Below are 18703 nucleotides of genomic sequence, written 5' to 3'. Positions count from 1 at the left end.
AGTCTATGTTTAACACTGCTAAATATAAGAATCTTGGTCTATAGATTAGACTAAGCAGCACCGCACTAATTAAGGTACACATAATCATGTGAGCCCAAAATGAATGGCCGCCCACGCGTGTGATCGTGCGACCACTTTACGCCTTAGCTGAGGTCAATTGCTACCTCTTTAAATTACCAGTCTCCACCATAATTAGTACTTAACCTTTAGTGTGACTTGAACGTTCCAGTGAACTTAGAAGAATGTAGAATAAACGTGCGCGAAGTTTAATGGACCAATGGGTCATTTTAGTAAGCTTACCTTGAGCTGTACAAAAATAAATTCATTAATAAATTAAGTTTATACTAGACAAAAAATTATAGAACTGTCACCAAACAATACTTATGAAAGCGATTCTTTAAAAATTAATGTTATATAAAATAATCGGTAAACATAGTCAGCTATCAAATAATAGGGTTAGTATTTATAGAACCAACCAGACCAATTTATTTGAAATAAAAAAAAAACAGGAAACACACGTATCTTATGGCGGAATTCCAAGGAGGGTCATTCTGGCACTAAACGAATGAGCACCAAGTGCGTATAGGCAAGCGGCTCAAAAGCGACCACAAGGCGTAAAGGTGTATGTGTGTGTAGGCAGGTAGGTAGGACCGCACATTAGCTTGGTGCAGCAAGCGAACAGCTAGCTACAGGTGAAGACTGAAAATCAGCAATGCTGAGTCTTTAACCTTTTTGTTCATATCACTCTATTGTATTTTCTATTAGTGAAGTATTGTGTGTCCTGTGTTTTGTGGAGAAATACATGTCTTTTAACCGACTTCAAAAAACGGAGGAGGTTCCCAATTCGACTGTATTTTATTTTTATGTATGTTACGCGATTTGTGAACCGATTTTGATGATTCATTGCTCCCATTTAAATTTGAAGAAAATATTTATATATTATTAAATTATATTAAGGGGATGAATCCGCTTTCGCGCACTTTCCGGTAACCGATTTCAATAAAACTTGGCGAATTCAATGAACTCTTGAGCTCGGTATTTTTTTATAAAAAATTTAATACTGCAGGACAAGTGTGGTGTCAAATCCTCCATTATGTGGTCAACACCTCATTATGTGGTTATTTCTAAGATCTATATATTTCTGTGTAAGATCATAATCTTACACACGAGTTCTTTTAGAGAATGTGATGATATAAGAGGCAATAGTGGCTCGAGTGACGGATGACGTTTACTTCTTACGGTGGCAATCAAATTCATATAATTGGTCAAATTTTTTGCCCGTCATTGTGGCTCCACCTCCTATTGGGCATTTTTTATTTGCATATAAATAGCGACTTCGTAACGAATATCATTATTAAAATTTGGTAACTATACTAACTCCGATGCACACACTATGTTATACATATGTGACGAAATACAAGGTACACAAGTTTTATTTAGTTAAATTGACGACGGTCAACGCATGTTTCTAAAGTTCTTAAAAAATCATACGGTATATATTGTATTCACAAGGTATAATTGCTCAATAATTTTTTTCCCCTTTTACCATTGAACTTAAGACCAGTGCTTTTAAATATTTTACGATTTTTTAGTCGTAAGCAATGACCTTAACATTATTGGTCATTAAGTAACTAAACGACAATAAGCATCATATCCAACAACAAATGGTAGGTATAATGTTTTAAGACATCATAATGACGAGTAAAAAACTTAAGACTCGAGCATCGTTCTCGCAGCGAGAAAGCGTTCTCGCAGCTGATTGTAACGAGCACGAATACGAAACATTTAATTTATTATTGATATTTATACTGTCGAGGACCTTCAATGGGCATTTTGGACTTTATCATCAGCCCAAATCAGCACGGATCTAGAAAGTACTCTCTGTTTTCTTCAAGAAGAGCCCAAACACCTTTTATTCCTTTGAGGAACACAACTACCCTGAGTGCAGTATCATGTAAACAAAATTTAATGGGACCACGAACAAAAGAGGATGTTAATTAAGTACTTGTAGAAAAGATGAACTCTCATAAAGGTAATTAATTTATTTAGCGACAGATCTACTATTTGGAGAACTGAGTTATTGTTTCAGAGCAGGCCTATTATTGAGAATCGAAACTTTTAGTCGCGGCATAAATTTTGGTGATCAAGCTTTCATATTGGATACAAATTAACATTCATTTGGGCACTCACATACTTGATGGATTAAGAAAGTTGTGATGATAGTTTGTTTACTTTCTACTGTATGTATATGATAGACGTCAATTTAAATATAAGTGGCACGAAATATAGTTCCCATATTAGTGACATTAAATCATGTGAATGCAGTTATCAGCCACTAACAAAGTGATTGATGGTAACAGAAAAAGGGTTACCTATCACAAGCTAGAAACATGATTTACAGAATTTTGTTTCTCCGAAAACCTTTAGATTTTCATTGAATAGATTTTGTTTCATTTTAATGAATGATGCACCTCGCATCTTTAGAAAATATGATAAACGAGATGCAAATCAATTTGATCGAGGTGTAGTAGCTCGCTTCGCTCGTTCGGATCGTGCTGCTTTTTAACCGACTTCAAAAAAGGAGGAGGTTCTCAATTCGACTGTATGTTCTTTTTTTTATGTAAATATGTTACGCGATAACTCCGGTATTTGTGAACCGATTTTCCATAGTGGTCCCATTTCATTTTGAAGAAAATCATCCACCTCGAAGGGTGGCTGTTCACGTTTTATAAATAGCGCCTAACTTTAATTTAGGAGCAATTACTTTAATGGTTGAATTTGCTATTTCTCCAATTCAAGGCGTTTTTCTCTCGATATACTTTGAGTAGTGAGAACCGATTTTTATTATCTCCAGTGTCAAATCCTGTATAGTGGCGAACTAGGGGATATTTCAATAAAACTTAGCTAATAGACGTAATTCTACGAACTTTTGAGGTCGATTTTTTAATACTCTGTACTGAGATTATTCATATACTAACCTAACCTAAACCTACAGGAGGGGGTCGTACCGTCTAGGTAATGCAAACAAATTCGATTCTGGCACTCACCGGTGTAATAATTATTCTAATAATAGGTTTTCGGACAAACGATACTTTTGCTGTAAGACATTTCCGTGTTGCAAATTTATACCAAAACTGTCATCGCACTAATGAAAAAAAGTCGAACCGCTTTCAGAGTAATGCAATTCGGATAAAATAAATTCGAGTTTGTGATAGGTTACCCAGAAAAAGGCATAAGTAAATTTTAATTTTTCATTTAATACTTTTCTATTAGTATATGAAACTTACCTGCTGACTTCTACAGTTAACAACTATTAGAACCATTGTATATAAATTGGAACAGCAAGTCAAGCACGTCTATGTTTCTCTGTTATTCATCAGTTATCACCATCAGTTCTCTTCATATTATATTTTTCATTCCTTTTACTGTTTTGATTTTAATATAATATCAGAAGTTCGCAAAACTGTGGTTTTAGACGTATATTATACATAGTTTAACATATGTACATAAAAACAAACCCAGTTTAATGATTCAATATTACAATATGAATTTTTTTCCCTCAATTATGAAAACATAATTTTCCATGACACATCCTCTGACACATAGTACAAAACAGGAAAATATGAGTACCTGTATGATGAGTGGTCGAAAGGCGTGGATGCTCTCGTCGCTGACGTGTGACGGGAATTCGGACAGGTCTAAGTCAACAATTGCACACTTTGATGAGTTGCAGTAGTTTGACACCTACAGCAGTCATGATGTATTAATGCTTATGTCTAGTGGTAGAATTTCAATAAAGTAGCATTAAAGGCAACAACACACAAAAGCTTAGATTTTGTAAAAACAATGAATGGATTTGATGTTATTGTATGCAATATTATTCATTCGAGATTCCAAGGAAAGTTTTAATTTGACAATTACTAAGAAATTAATAAGATTAAATCAATAACTAAATATATGCTCATAACCACAGATATATATCTAGATAGACGCCGCAAGTGTACGTACTTGGCGTGCCCAATGTAAGTGAAATACACTTAGTTGCCATATATTACATAACTAAAAATCAAAGTCTTAATTTTTTTAAGTAATCAACATTTTTTAAAAACATGTAATATAAAGGACTTAACTATATTATTCTAGTATTTTTCTACTAGATTAATATTACGACTACTTGTAATCAACAAATACTTGAACAAACATTATTCTATTTAGAATTGATTAATTGAATGGAATATGCTTATTCACGTGTATTCCGTTCAATCAGTTGATTTAGAGCGAAAGGAGGTTTCCCATCACTAAATAGTTCTTGTGATGTCATAGTGGGTACAAAACATGTGGCACACTTGGTTTTCATATAAATTGCAGTACTTGCGGTGTCTATCTAGATATACACCTGTGCTCATAACATAGATGAAAATTCAGACGAAATTTGTTCACTAATAATAGTAATATCACTGATATTAATTACACTCATGATTAACATTACACATTTGTATCCAGTACAAGTACCATAGTATGACCACAGAATAAATACTTCATACACCACACCAGAGAGTTAATGTCTTATCATCAGAAACATTGCCACTTTGTGTCGCACAAATCTAGCAGCAGCGGGGTGAATCAAAACTTTATATACTTGAAATGGTGTCTATGAGGGTTAACCATTACCCTCAAAATAGATACCTGACAGAAGACCTGTTACTGTTTATTTGGATCACAATTTATTATTTTATTCATTTACATAGCCATTGAAACATGTAACAGGTTCTAAACATGTAACAGTTTACACTCAGATGAACAGGTTTCTTACATGTAGAATTTCATTCAACACAGTTATAAATAACTTTGCATATAATATACAACGGAATATTCTTTCCCTGCTTCTGCAGAAAGTGATCTGTAGCCCCATCTATCATACCTAAACAAGCATTCATTCTAAAGTGCATGTAACTATATCTCTGTTGGCATATTATTTACTCCATGGTATGAGTACTTGTCACACATTCCTTTATGACAAACACTTGAGATTAAAATCATGGAAATGAGAACACTTAATGCATATTGCCAAGCACAATGGATCTTTTAAACACCTCAGACTTTACAGAATAAAATCTCCAATATTTTAATTTGATATACATGTGTATAGAAAAAGCCATAAAGCCAATATATAGCCACAGCCTGCTGCATGAAGTGCCATATTACTACACATTAGAATAATGTTGACACTAACCACAGCTAATGAATAAGGCTTCAATCCCAAGTTATAGAGAAGGACAGTGTAGGGAAGGTGATGTGCAGCACGCACGAAGCTGACTGCCTCTGCATGGTGGTCGCCGCTAGCATGGGTCACCAGCACAGGCAGGGTTGTGTTGTGCCAACGCAGAGCCTGAGCGCCCGGCCCCAACCCCAACAATCGCGCGAACCGCTCCTCCGCCACCAGCACGCTGTCCTCCACATCGCGCAATTTGTCCTGCACCCACACATCGCCCTGTTGCCTTACCATGACATGCCACTACCACAATCCCTATCAACCCCTTATCCTTCTACAAAAGGCCGCAACGCATTTAGCCTTTATTTTAAATTAGTTTAAATGTCTTTACATTTATTGCGATTTTGTATGACAAATGTCAATAAATGTTCCAAAAAAAAATCCAGATACCAAGCTACCTGGAAGTCCTTGATGTGCTGATGGGTCTGCGTCACGATAGTCTGGATGGACTGCGGTGGTTGCGAGTGGAATACGATCAGAAATAAACTTATCGCGAACACAGACGTCGAGAACAGCAGGAAACTTTTAGTTTTCATTTTGTGCGCACATTATCACCAGAAGCGGCTAACTGTCGACTACTATTCGACGCCGCGCGAGCTTTACAGCCGCGCTGCACTTTGCCTATATCATTTTTAAATTGTTCTTTCAGAAAATAAAATAAATCAATATCACTGACACAAGCCAAAAGTGTCCTAGGAAAAATATCACATTTTTTAAATAATAACTCAATCCTGTTTCCTCTATTTAAATAACAGCTAATAAAGTGACATACTGTAGCAATAATAAAAACGAGATATCACAGTACATTAAAAAAGCCGTGTTTGAAAAAAAGAGCCGAACAAAAACCCAACACTGCCGCCCGCTCGTCGTATTGCTTGGCTTTGATTTGACATTTTATAAAATTGATGTTGCTATTTAATACCTGAAAACTACTGCAAAGCCTATTTAAAAAAATGACTAATTACGTAAATATGGGATATAGGTAATATAAATAAATATATACATGTATCTACTAAATTCAAAGGAATATATTTATTATACATTAATATATTATAAAGCTCATATCAAAACTTTGTGAGTTTATTAAGATTCCATTAACTTTTTTTTAGCTATGCGATAAAATAGTAACATTTTGTAACTAACAATGTCAAGTGCAAATAGTGATGTTGCCGAATTCAACTGCGATCCAAATAAATCGATTAGTTTTTAACATACAACGTAAATTAAGCTACAATAGAATATAACAAGGACAGTCACGCGTTGAAAATGTTCTTACTTTTCGCGTACACTGCGCGTTCACAACGGTCTTTATATGTATCACTTCGTCATATCAGCCATCTATTGACAAGCGAAGTATGCATTTGTATGTGTACGTATTGTTTTAGAAAAGAAAAATCCTTGCATATGATATTCCTTGAACTATTTTTCCGTCCCAAAAATGACTTTAACGACTCCGATTTTTTTTCGCTTGCACATTATACAAGCAACTAAACTTGCAGTGATGTTTGATTGACTTGACCATGTGACGCAAAATGTTCATGTCGTATTCAGTTTCAAAAAAAGTCCAGAAAGTTCCGATCCAGAAGTGACGATAGCCAGGGCCAGCGAAACGTAAACTGTTACGAAACTATTTCTCAGTGTACACTGAATGTCTTAAATGTAAAATAAACCCCTTCAATAAAATGAGTAATGAAACCGATGAATGATGATAAACATTAAATTCATCGATATTTTTCACTTTGAAAATGATACAACAATATAATTACTTACTTACTTACTACGAGTGTCCTACAGGGTCGTAGACAGAGAAACCGTGTATTGTACGTGTAGATATGGGGTGAATTATAATATTATGATAATTTATTGTAGAGTTGCACGGTTTTTGGCCTTGAATCAATTTTTTGGATTGCAATAGATCATACATTATGCCTCTGAATCGATGCACATATCGAATCGTATGTTTTTGAAACGATCTCATAAATATTATATAAATTTCGATTAAAAAAAAAACAATTTTGACGCCTTTTTGGCTTCAGGTGGTTACGATTTTCACTTAGAGTGATACTAGCTAGTGAGAAAAGGCGTTCAGAGAGAAGTAGAGAAAATCGGCAAATATTGTAGACTTACTTAGATGTTGCCAAACTGCTTTTCCTGCTGGCCAAAATAAAGTACGGGTTCGGAAAGAGACGGTTTTGTTTAAATTATGAATACAATCTAGACAATTTGATTCTCCCTAATATTGATTCGATTTACTTGTTTTGGGGAATTTATTGCTCCCCTAACAAACAATAAAACGGCCTCATGAACTTTGTGAATTATAATTATTTTGTTTCGTGGTTTTTACAGGATTGTATTAAATAGTGCAAACAATTTGCAATCGCTGACATGACAATATATGTAATAAAAAACTGTCAAACATTTACGGCAAGTGTAACACTCTCCTTGGTGACTCTCGTCCAAAGAGACTGCCACAGCCAGCCGGTGATAATAGGCGGCGTCTAAAGCCGCCACACTTAAAATTCGCATTGAAATGAATCGATACATAAAACTGCTAGGTCGTATACACTTAAATCGAGCTCTTGAAAATCGAATTATAATGTGTACATCCCTAACGTACTGAAGTTGGAGTTTAAATGCAGCAACACTTTTTCTTTCTTTTTTTTATTCCGCGCCCGTCGCGCGCATGTCAATTTTATCATACGGGAAATGTCGAGTTATTTTTAGAAAATTGACGTTTTATTATTTATATAGGTCATTTTTGCATCTCCTAAATTGCAGTGAAGTAAAGTGCAGCAATGTCCAACGTTTCAAAGAGAAGGCGAGAGGGGTCACGAGCTAAGATTAAGGTACAGAACAAAGGGGGTCATCGGCGTGACTCGTGGCCGACTCATTCATGAATTTTCCACGTTATCATCAGAGTACCCGTTATTATTCTAAGCTAGCACCATTTAAATGCAGCAAAATGTCGGTACCCCTACAACTACAATAACCCTCTAAAAATTATGTAAAACTTTGGCATTCGGCTGTAATTCGAAGGAATGCCTAGAGAAAATTCGATGTGCTGATGTCACATTTGTACGGGTGATTTCATGACGTTGCATGACCGTATCATTAATTTTGTCGATAACCGCGCTGCCGGTCGCTCAGTACACATGCACCAGAATAACAAGAATGTGCAGCTATAGTTTTGAACATTTTAGCTTTGTTTTATGGTCAGTTGGATATGTGAGTAATGCTCACTTTCTCTATTTACAATTAAAATAACTTTAGATTAATTTGCTGATAATGTTCAGCAAAAACTGTTAATTAAACAAGTTATTATTATGATTTGCACACTCATTTACAATAAATTTTGGGAGTTGATGTTGTTCATTTCCATAGGTTTACCCTCAATACCCTACAAGTAGGGTGGTGCTAAATGAGTAACAACAACTGGTGGTAGGCTTCGGCCATGACTAGGTACCACCCTTCCGACGCAGCTCAATTGCCAAATTCATTTTATCCTTGTTCCAACTTGTGTTCAAGGTTGACAACAGGTGGTCAGGTCTTAACAACTGCATTGCGCCTAATTACAAGTAGTAGCTGCTTGTACTGCCACACTGAGCACTCAGTTCTGGAGGCTAATGGAATCCGAAGCACAATGCCTCGTTCAACTGCTTTCCTCCTGCCAATTTGCTTCTCCAATTTCCTCACCAACCTCAGAAGTCTGCATTCAAATATTGAAGCAGTGTACCACCACCTGGACTCTGACAAACCACAGCTGCTGTTCCCCAGCGACGCGCAGATCAGATGTCCAGCTGACACAGCGTACCTTAGCTACCCCGGGTATACTCTGGAGCACAGGATATTACCACACACTGAAGTCTGTGTGTACGTTCACGATGACATCTGTATCAAGCATCTCAAGAATCTTGAGGTACTGATGGTTTTTCTGTATTGTGGCTTCTGGTTGACACAGGAGTTTGGTATTGGTATTGGTATTGGTGCAACGGGCTAGTTTCCGCAACTCGACGTCGAGGCGCCTATTTTGCGTGTGGTGGGTGCAGGGTCCTACTCGTGCCACCCAAGCTCCTCCAGGAATCTCAGCAGCCTCTTCGGTTTTCTGAAGACTTCGGGGAGCGACCTCGGCACTCCAAGGTACTTTGCCCTGTAGTTGGCCACACCGGAGCACTCTAGTAGGATGTGTGCGGCCGTTTCCTCCCCCTCCATGCACGCTCTGCATAGAGGACTGTCCGTGATACCTAAATTGAAAAGGTGTTTATTGTATGGACCATGACCCGTTAGAGCGGCAGATAGAGTGCGCAGCTCTTGTCTTTCAAGTTTGATTAATTTACGAGATAGACTGGCGTTGAGCGTTGGGAGTGCTTCCCTAGCCTGTCTACAAACCGTAAGGGTTGTCCATATGTTATTATGAGAAGATTTTGTACCTTTGAGTATAGTTGTTCTTGACCATTGGTTGGGGAGGGACACTATGGGTTCTGGCCCTACAGCATCCGTCTCCGACCCTTTTCTAGCTAGTTCGTCTGCTGCGTCGTTGCCACGTGAGCCGCTGTGTCCTTTAATCCACTGTAGAATTACGTGGTTGTGTGTACATACCTCCATGAGTGCTTGATGGCATTCATATATAAGCCCTGAGTTCATGTCATAGCTGCTCAGCGCTTGAAGTACTGACATGCTGTCGGAGAGTATTCGAATGGAGTGATTCTTTACTCTTCTCGCTATTATTGCTTCTGCTGCCAACTTGATACCCATACATTCAGCCTGGAATACTGTGTTGTGGTCACCAAGCGGTGTTGATATTCTGATGTTGAGGTCTTCTGAGAACACCCCAGTACCTGTTCCTGAATTTGTTTTTGATCCGTCAGTGAATACGCGGACCTCTCTGAGGTTTAGTCCTTCGTTGGGATCTTCAAACAATTGTATCCTGTATTTTTTGTCAAAAATGTATTGTTTTGGGATCCTATCCACAGTTGCCTCCAGTAGCGGTTCCTCTTTGACTATCTTGTAAAGGATTTCTGTATGTGGGGTCCTCATGTGCTTCCAAAGGCCGGCTCTCTTTAGTCGCACTGCTGTTGACGCCGCTTCCTGTCTGATAAACAGTGGGAGGGGTCGCAGGTCCAGCATCGCTTCGAGCGCCGCAGTTGGAGTTGTCCTCATGCAGCCGGTCGTCGCCATGCATGCTAGCCTTTGGAATTTGTCCAACTTGTCAGTTGCAGTCGTCAGCTTGGTTCGTGGCCACCAGGCTATCGCACCGTAACTAATCATAGGCCTTATCACCGTTGTGTAAAGCCATAGTGTTATCTTGGGTGAAAGTCCCCATTGTTTACCTACCATTCTACGGCATTGCCAGAAGGTGATAGTAGCTTTTTTAATTTTGTTGTCCAGGTGTTTGTTCCAGTTCAACTTGTTGTCCAGAATTACTCCCAGGTACTTGACATCAGTTGATAATTGTATTTCTGTACTAAAGAGTTTGGGTAGTAGGTAGTTACCCAGTAATCTTTTGTTTGTAAACATTACTAGTTCTGTTTTTGTTGGGTTAACTGTTAGTTCATATGCTCTACACCATCTTTCCACAATCCGGAGTGCAGCTTGTGTGATGTCACAGAGTGTACTGGCATAATTGCCTGTTATCAGTATGGCTATGTCATCAGCATAGCCTATTGTATAGAAGTGTTCTGTGTTAAGGTTGGTGATGAGATCATTTACGACCATGTTCCATAGCAGAGGCGACAGTACTCCTCCTTGAGGGCACCCCTTCGCTACTACGGCCCATGGGGTCTCTTTCGCTGTAGTTCTTATTGTTCTTTGTTTGAGCATATTGCTAATCCAGCTGATCAGCACTTCATCCACTTCGTGTCTTCTTAGTGCTGCTTGTATGCTGGAGAAGTTGGTTTTATCAAAGGCTCCTTCGATATCTATAAAGGTGCCTAGGCAGATTGCCTTGCTTTTAAGGGCCTCTTCTATCTTGCCGACAACGGCATGTAGGGCCGATTCGGTGGACTTGCCTTGGCAGTATGCATGTTGGTTTCCGTGTAATGGAATGTTCTTTAGAGCTCCGTCCCTCAGTTCTCTGTCACATAGCCTCTCTAGCGTCTTCAAAAAGAACGATGTGAGGCTGATCGGCCTGAAGGATTTTGCATCAGTGTAGTCGTTCTTACCTGGTTTTGGTATAAAAATGACTTTTACGTCTCTCCAGCTATGGGGCACATAGCCGAAGGCTAGACAGGCCCGAAAGATGTCAACCAGGTGCCGGGCCAGTGTATCCCCACCCCATTGTAGGAGTGCGGGAAAAACTCCATCTTGGCCCGGAGCTTTGTATGGTTCGAATGTGTTCACTGCCCATTTTGTTTTTTCGTATGTTACTACTTGTTCAGCGTATCGCCAGTTTCGGGTCGATGTGTTGTAGTTCATTTCTTCGCGCCTGTCATCTCGGACGAACCTGCATCCTGGGAAATGTGCTTCCAGTAGGGTTCTTTCCGTTTCTTCAGGGGAAGTTGTGAATGTGTTGTTTGTTTTACGTATTGAACCTAGTTCACTTGCATTTGAGTTCGCTAGGATTTTTCTTACTCTGTTCGCTTGTGCACAAGACGTGATGTTCCCGCAGTAGCCTCGCCATGACGCGGTGCTCCTGAATCGTATGCGTTTCTTTAATTTGGATTTGGCCGTCTTGTAATTTTCCCAGTCCTCATCCGCGCATGTGTTCATTGCTCTATTGAAGTGTCTCCTTACCCTTCTTCGCAGCCTCTCAAGCTCAGGCCCTCACCATTGGTGGCCTTGTCGCGGGGCTGGGTCACTTAATGGGCATGCGGAGTTGTAACTCTTCAATATGTTTGACGTCAGTTCTTTAACCTGTATTTCTATCTGCGCTGTGTCCAGCAGTCTTCCCGGTGCTACCGGTTTCTCCAGGCTCTGGTGTAGTTTGTCAGTGTAAATTTTCCGATCGGTTTTTCTGGGGTTCCGTTTCGGTTGTTGTACTTTGATAACTGTTTCTAAGTTGAATCTTATCCATCTGTGGTCCGAGAGAGATGCTTCTTCGGACACGTGCCAGTCATGGACAAGATTCGCTGCTCCGTCTGACGCTAGGGTTAGGTCTATGATGGTTCTACTCCTTTTATTTACAAAAGTTGGTGTTGTACCTTTATTGAGAATTTGAAGGTTAGTTGTAAATAAGTATTCTGTTAAGTTCTTACCTCTTTCATTCGCGAGTTCCATGCCCCACAGCGGATGGTGGGCATTGGAGTCAGTGGCCACGACAATGTGCTGGCCGTTCTGCTCGCAGTGGTTGATTAGCTGTACCATTTCCTGTGGTGGTGGCACATCAATCTCCGCCATATAGACAGAGGCGAGTACCACTTCAGGCAGGCCCGTGGCCGCGTCAGCTAGAAGCTTTAAGGCACACAGGTCTCTGGAACAGAATTGTGTTAGTGGCTGTATGTGTAACTTGTTTGAGTAGTATATACATGTCCGTGGTTTATCTGAGATAGTAGTGGATAGTAGCTTACCTCTCAGATGTGAGAGTCCATTTATTTGGCCGCGGGCGCCGATCCACGGTTCCTGAATCAGCGCCACGGCTGTGTCGTTTGCCTCCAACCACTTCTGAAGCTGAACCGTTGCGGTCTGACTGTGGTGGAGGTTGCACTGGATGACGGTACAATTATTGGGCGAGGGGGACACCGCCATCAGCCGATAGCAGTATGTCGTCCTCATCCTCGCTCAGGCAGATGTCTCCCATCGCCGACACACACTCGTCCTCACTATTGGACGCCACCGTATGGCTGGCGACGTCCACAGGGACGGGGGTCAGGGAGGGCCCTTTTCCTTCTCTGGTGAAGCCAGTGGAGGTAGAGGGCACCGGGGAGGCATCTGTTTTGTTGGTTGATGTACCTGCCTTTTCAGGCGGCACATCCGTGTACACTCCTCTTCTGGACCTGAATCGGAGGTAGACCGTGCCTAACTGAAAAGTAAAGCGCCGGCCATGCCCCACGATAACAGGTACCAGGTCCTCAGGTAGGCTTACCACCACAAAAGTGTTTTCTTGTTGCTGTTGCAACCTGTGGACAACCCATCTGTGGACCTCCGCCCACTTGTTCTGCCAAGTGAGCAAGTGTCCGATACGGCGCGCTTCCTCCCAATGACCGGGGATCAGCAGTCCACAGACCACCCTCCGGGGAGCCTCCACCCCATTTTTCAATGAGAGGGGCTCCCCGGTGGGCAGCCTGATGGTGCTGATTGCGTCCTCTAGCCATTGAAAGGTGGCATTGTCCTGGCACCACAGCTTTAGGGACCCGTCGCTATAGACGGGTTTACCTCGGAACTGTGGGCCGACGTCCTCCTCACCGCATTCCTCTGCTCCTTGAGAGAGGCGCTCACAAAGGGCCTTCTGTATCATGACACAGGAGTTACACAAATAGTCTAATGCTGTGTCTACTGCTCGCGCAGTTGAGATCAGATAACCAAGCAGTTTCAATACTTGGTATGAGGTATGTCAACATAGGTGCCCAGGGGTGCAATTACTAATTCTGGGGGACTGTTAATGTTGTTTCCATACCAGATGACCAATCATGGTGGGAGAGAGATGTAAAAACTTGCATTAATGCTAAGCCTTTTCCAGCTAGTCAGTGGTGCCACAAGCATCTCAGATGTTTTGTCTCATATGGCTAATAACTTGGACCTTCTGCTAAAAACTGATCAAGACCAATACTCAGTGGTTGTGGATGCATACTCCCCACCTGTTCAGGGTGATATGATATGGGTGTGGCGATACCAGTTAGCAAACTGGGACGAAATGCGCCATTTTTTTGGATTCATATCCCTGGCAGGCTTGTTTTTACTTCAGGAGTCCTCTTTACCTCACACTGGCTGCACTATGGCGCCAGCTTGCATATATTAAAAAGAGGTACACAGAACTCTGCGGAGTCTAGACGTGAATAAGACTCAACTCACATTGGCGCAGAGTCGAAGCGTCGCGACGCGTCATATTTTTCGCCTATAGCAGAGGTTCCCAGACTATTTTTCTCATAGACCACTTTCAAAATTTAGCTGGTTCTGGAGGACCCGACCCCCTGCAGCCACATTTCTGCCATATTCCATATCCATATTATTTTTTGTCCGACCCTTGTCGAGTCTCCCGTGGACCCCTGGGGGTCCACCTGGACCACTTTGGGAAGTAAGGGCCTATATCATATTCATATCTATTTTTCCATTATTAAGGTACAAATTTGTGTTATGCAAATGCGGAACCGCGCCAGTGTGAGTTGAGCCTAACGCGCGGCGACGCGCGAAACTGCTCGACTTCAACCAAGCGTCGGCACGCGAATGTGAGCGCCATCGCGCGTCGACGCTTGGTTGAAGTAGAGAGGTTTCGCGCGTCGCCCCGCGTTAGGCTCAACTCACACTGGCGCAGAATCGAAACGTCACGACGCGTCATGTTTTTCACCAAAGTTATCGCTGTATTTCCATTTCACAATTTAAATCCAAACGGATTTCCTAATTTTCACCTATAACATAAAAAGTAGATCATGGTGTGATGGTAAAATATCCAAGGCAAATTATGTAGGTTACTAATTAAATACTTTGTAAGAAAATCTGAGGATACGGATTGACTGACAATGACATTGTCTAAATTCAAAAGTGTACAATCTCTTTTCAATATATTAAGAATTGTATCCTCATCTTTTTATGCTCTCTAAAATGTATTGTTGATTCTAACCACTAGAGCATGGGCGACCACAAGGAGTTCCTACGGCGCATCACCAAGACCCTATACTACGGACAGCTGCCTTCGCTACCGTGTCTCAGTCTGCCACTTACTGGTATACCGTCATACTTCATAATATAATAATTTGATATAAATAATTTGATAAGTATAGTATCAACTAAAGGGTGTCGGAACAAAAACCACTGTTATTTTTTTAATGCCAAACAGTAGTTTTTTTCTGTTTTTACTAATAATTTATCCAACATGAGCAATAACAGGTAAATCCACTTAAAAATACTTTTCAAATGCACACACATATGCAATGCAACAAATCAATTTAATGAGACTAGACGAAATTAAAATTCTTTCGATCTTATTGTCTTTGCATTAAAAATTATAACAAACTCCACTAGGATTCATTTCACAAACATGAATTAATGTCTTGGTAGAAAAACATCATAATATTCATCATACAATGAATGTTAAACGTAATTTATGTATGGACAGAGATCTCGTGCGAGGAGTGGTCGGTGTCACAGCGCGGGCGGTCGCTGCGGCGGCTTCACGCCGACGCGGCAGCGGGTATCGCCCGGCAGGCCTGCGTCTCGCCCGCCGCACTCGTGCTGGCGCTGCTCTATCTCGAACGCTTGCGCACCTCCCGCCCGGACTACCTCGCCTTCATGCCGCCCAATGAACTTTTCCTCGTGTCGCTGGTCAGTTCTTTACTTACTATTCAGTACCGAAGCACTTATACAAAGTGGTATTCTTTGTATACCCATATATGTATATAAAAATATAAAATCATAGAACTTAACCTTTGTAGGTTTTGTTCAATATTTTTCAATGGTAATTAATTAGAGTACAACAAATATTCCTTTGCAATAAAATTGCATAATTTGTCTGTCTAACCAGACAGAATAGGCAGTGTGTGTGCTGCTATTAGACTTATCGCTAGTAGACTTATCGCTGTCGCTGCGAGTGGACGTGTTCTAGTGTACTATATTCTAGTACTGTATTCTACTTATTTGTACTTTGCCTTTTTGTATTTGTTATCAAAATATTTTAAATTTTGAACTGCAGGATATTTTTTTAAATGCAAACATTTAACATTACGCATAGCTGCACATTATAACCATCGCAATCATGAAAACTTTTATCGCAGATGGTGGGTAACAAATTCCTGCAAGACGATGGTGAAGACGAAGAGGTGATGTGCTCCGAGTGGGCAGAGTCGGGCGGCTTGGATCTCAGTCATCTCAAAAAGCTAGAACTGGATTTCCTTCATGCAATGGTAATTAGTTTGATTTATTGTATTCTTTACATTTGTCTTTTTTTAATTCGATCTATTTGACATTTGTGAATGACATGTATCACGATTAAGATGGGCTGTTTCCTTCACTACGGTTTTCACAATCTAAAGGCCCGTTTTGACACCTGTCATAGAAACGTAACTAGTGATGTGACCCAATAAATTGTTAACCAGATTACCTACTGATAGACTGCAGTGGCGAGGCGTGAGAACTGTCGCAAAAAAATCAACCTTAACAAAAACTTCCTTTCCCGTCAAAAAGGCGCCTTGGCAACGTTTATTACGCATACAAAATACTAGTACAGTTCATTTCACTTGTCAAGTTAATCGACATATAAAATCGTGCACAAAATGTAGTAAATTATACTTTAAAAAACTTATAATGAACAAACCTGTGTTTTGCGGCGATGAATGCCGTTTTAATTTTTATTTGCAACTACGAATTAAGACGACTTGGACTTCATGTCACTTAATAATTGGTCACAGTACAACAATGTAAAGAACTATAATGTCGGGACCTTAGATTTTATACTGAGCAATCTCGGCGGAGTAAAGGTTGTAAAATGCGATAGTCCACTTTGCAGGCTCGACACACATCATCCTGCCCTTGAAATTGCTATGGAATTTGCAACTCACAACTTTATGGCGTTTCCCCGAGCAAATGACCTTGAGCGTTCGGGCCCGTCTCACTGCACTAAAACTTTACTCACGCCATCTAGCGAATGACGCAAGCAGCACCAAGCGACCGATCATACGGGAGACGTGGGCGGAGCTTATTTTAAAGGATTCCGATTTCTAATAACCCTTTTTTAACCCTTAAGGTGGATCACAAACTAAAGATAGCGGTTATTTAAAGTTGAAATTATTGTTCTGTGAGAATTTTAGATTCTGTGGAGATGCCAAATATAAGAGATTCAGATTTCAAGATAATGCAAATTTTTCGTCAATTTAAATACAATATAATATGAAATGTATTATATAACTTATACTTCTAGTGCTCACCTATTTCTAAAATTAGCCTACGATAGATAACTTTGTACATAATAATAATGACTATGTCGTAATTCATTAGAGGAAGCCAAAATGTTCTCCACATAAACTAATTGTTTTAAAAGGGGTATCGTATGACCAGTATACGATAAATACTATTATTGTAGTAAGATAACACTCAAAGTTGCAAGATAGAAAGCAGAAAAGAAATGGAAACAACAAAGTTGTACAGTTTATTAATTTTATACAAAATGTTCATGTAAAAAGAAAAGAAAAATTTACGAAATAATGACATCAGTCGACTCTAAAACTGAACTTCGACACACGCCACTCCGACTACGCATATGTTACATCGACTTGACTTTACTCAGACACTACGCTATTCCGACAATATGTTACATCGACATGATTTTACACTATGCTACTTCGACACAGACGAAATGCTTCTTAAAAATCTTTATACTCCGATAAGTATGATCACCATTACAAACCCATGTAAGAAAATATTTCTTATATCAATCAATATAACAAAAAAATCATACAATCGAAATTTTTTTATTAATGAGATATAGTGTAACAAAAAAGAACTGTTGTATTACATACATGAAATAGTATATTTTTATCGTTACATATTTTTTATTTTATATATAAAATATATATACGAGGTGGTTAGCCACCCGAGCTTCAGCTATATACCCTATATATTACTCCGAGGGTTTAGTTCAGCTTTTAGTCTTGAGGTGAAAATTTTGGTTTTTACTTCGATTGCGAGAAAAAAAATCGCGATCCAAAATCTTGAAGTTTTTGCGGTATTTTGTCAACCATGAAAAAATTAAAGGAAAGGAGCTGCCGTACCTACGGAATGAACGTGTAGACATAAACAAAAATTGTACACTACAAATGACGGATTAATTTAGTGTTGTAGTAGTAATATTATCGATAATCATAAAGACAATAATAATATTAAAACATGGCATAACAAAAGATGTAACAAGAGACAGTGTCAGTACAAACATGTTTCACATATGTTAAATACCATACAAATGTCACAAGTTACAAATTACATTTGCCAAGATTTATTGAAATCAATATAAACTTTTACATCTTATTTTCTCGCAATGGAAGTGAAAAGTATAGTTTTCATCTCAAGACTAGAAGCCAATATAAACCCTCGGAGTAATAGACATCCTTGCTAGAGCTCGAGTGGCTTACCACCTCGGGTATAGGGTATAGTGTTTTCGTGCGTGGCTCGGTGTCCGTAACAAAAGCACACACTCATACTTATCGATATAAAAACCCTTTTCCTACTTGGGTTTGTACTGATGATCATTCTTATGGGAGAACAAAGATTTTCTAATAAGCAACTCGTCTGTGCTGTCGAAGTAGCATAGTGTCTGAGTAAAGTCATGTCGATGTAACATATTGTCGGAGTAGC

General features: G+C 39.6%; 2 protein-coding genes across 3 annotated transcripts in view; one reads left to right on the top strand and one right to left on the bottom strand.

The window, feature by feature from the left end:
• The window catches only part of LOC113237434, a 29667-nt gene extending 23758 nt beyond the window's left edge, over positions 1–5909 (bottom strand). The window contains exons 1-3 of one of the 2 annotated variants that reach the window (XM_026473902.1): positions 5671–5909; positions 5234–5491; positions 3631–3744 (exon numbers count right to left, since the gene is read on the bottom strand). In XM_026473902.1, coding sequence (XP_026329687.1) covers positions 3631–3744; positions 5234–5491; positions 5671–5808 — 510 coding nt within the window. In that variant the 5' untranslated portion in view covers positions 5809–5909. The remainder of the gene's footprint in view (positions 1–3630; positions 3745–5233; positions 5492–5670) is intronic. The other variant, XM_026473903.1, reaches the window with a different exon arrangement.
• Positions 5910–7943: 2034 nt separating this feature from the next.
• LOC113237200 (protein CNPPD1) overlaps positions 7944–18703 on the top strand; it is a 13423-nt gene continuing 2663 nt past the window's right edge. Inside the window, exons 1-4 of the mRNA XM_026473538.1 lie at positions 7944–8118; positions 14988–15084; positions 15477–15682; positions 16132–16260. Coding sequence (XP_026329323.1) covers positions 8068–8118; positions 14988–15084; positions 15477–15682; positions 16132–16260 — 483 coding nt within the window. The 5' untranslated portion in view covers positions 7944–8067. The remainder of the gene's footprint in view (positions 8119–14987; positions 15085–15476; positions 15683–16131; positions 16261–18703) is intronic.

Source organism: Hyposmocoma kahamanoa, unplaced genomic scaffold (assembly GCF_003589595.1).
Source record: "Hyposmocoma kahamanoa isolate Upper Pololo Valley unplaced genomic scaffold, ASM358959v1 93, whole genome shotgun sequence".
In the NCBI taxonomy this organism is placed as follows: domain Eukaryota; kingdom Metazoa; phylum Arthropoda; class Insecta; order Lepidoptera; family Cosmopterigidae; genus Hyposmocoma; species Hyposmocoma kahamanoa.
This window is presented reverse-complemented; position numbering and strand designations above follow the sequence as displayed.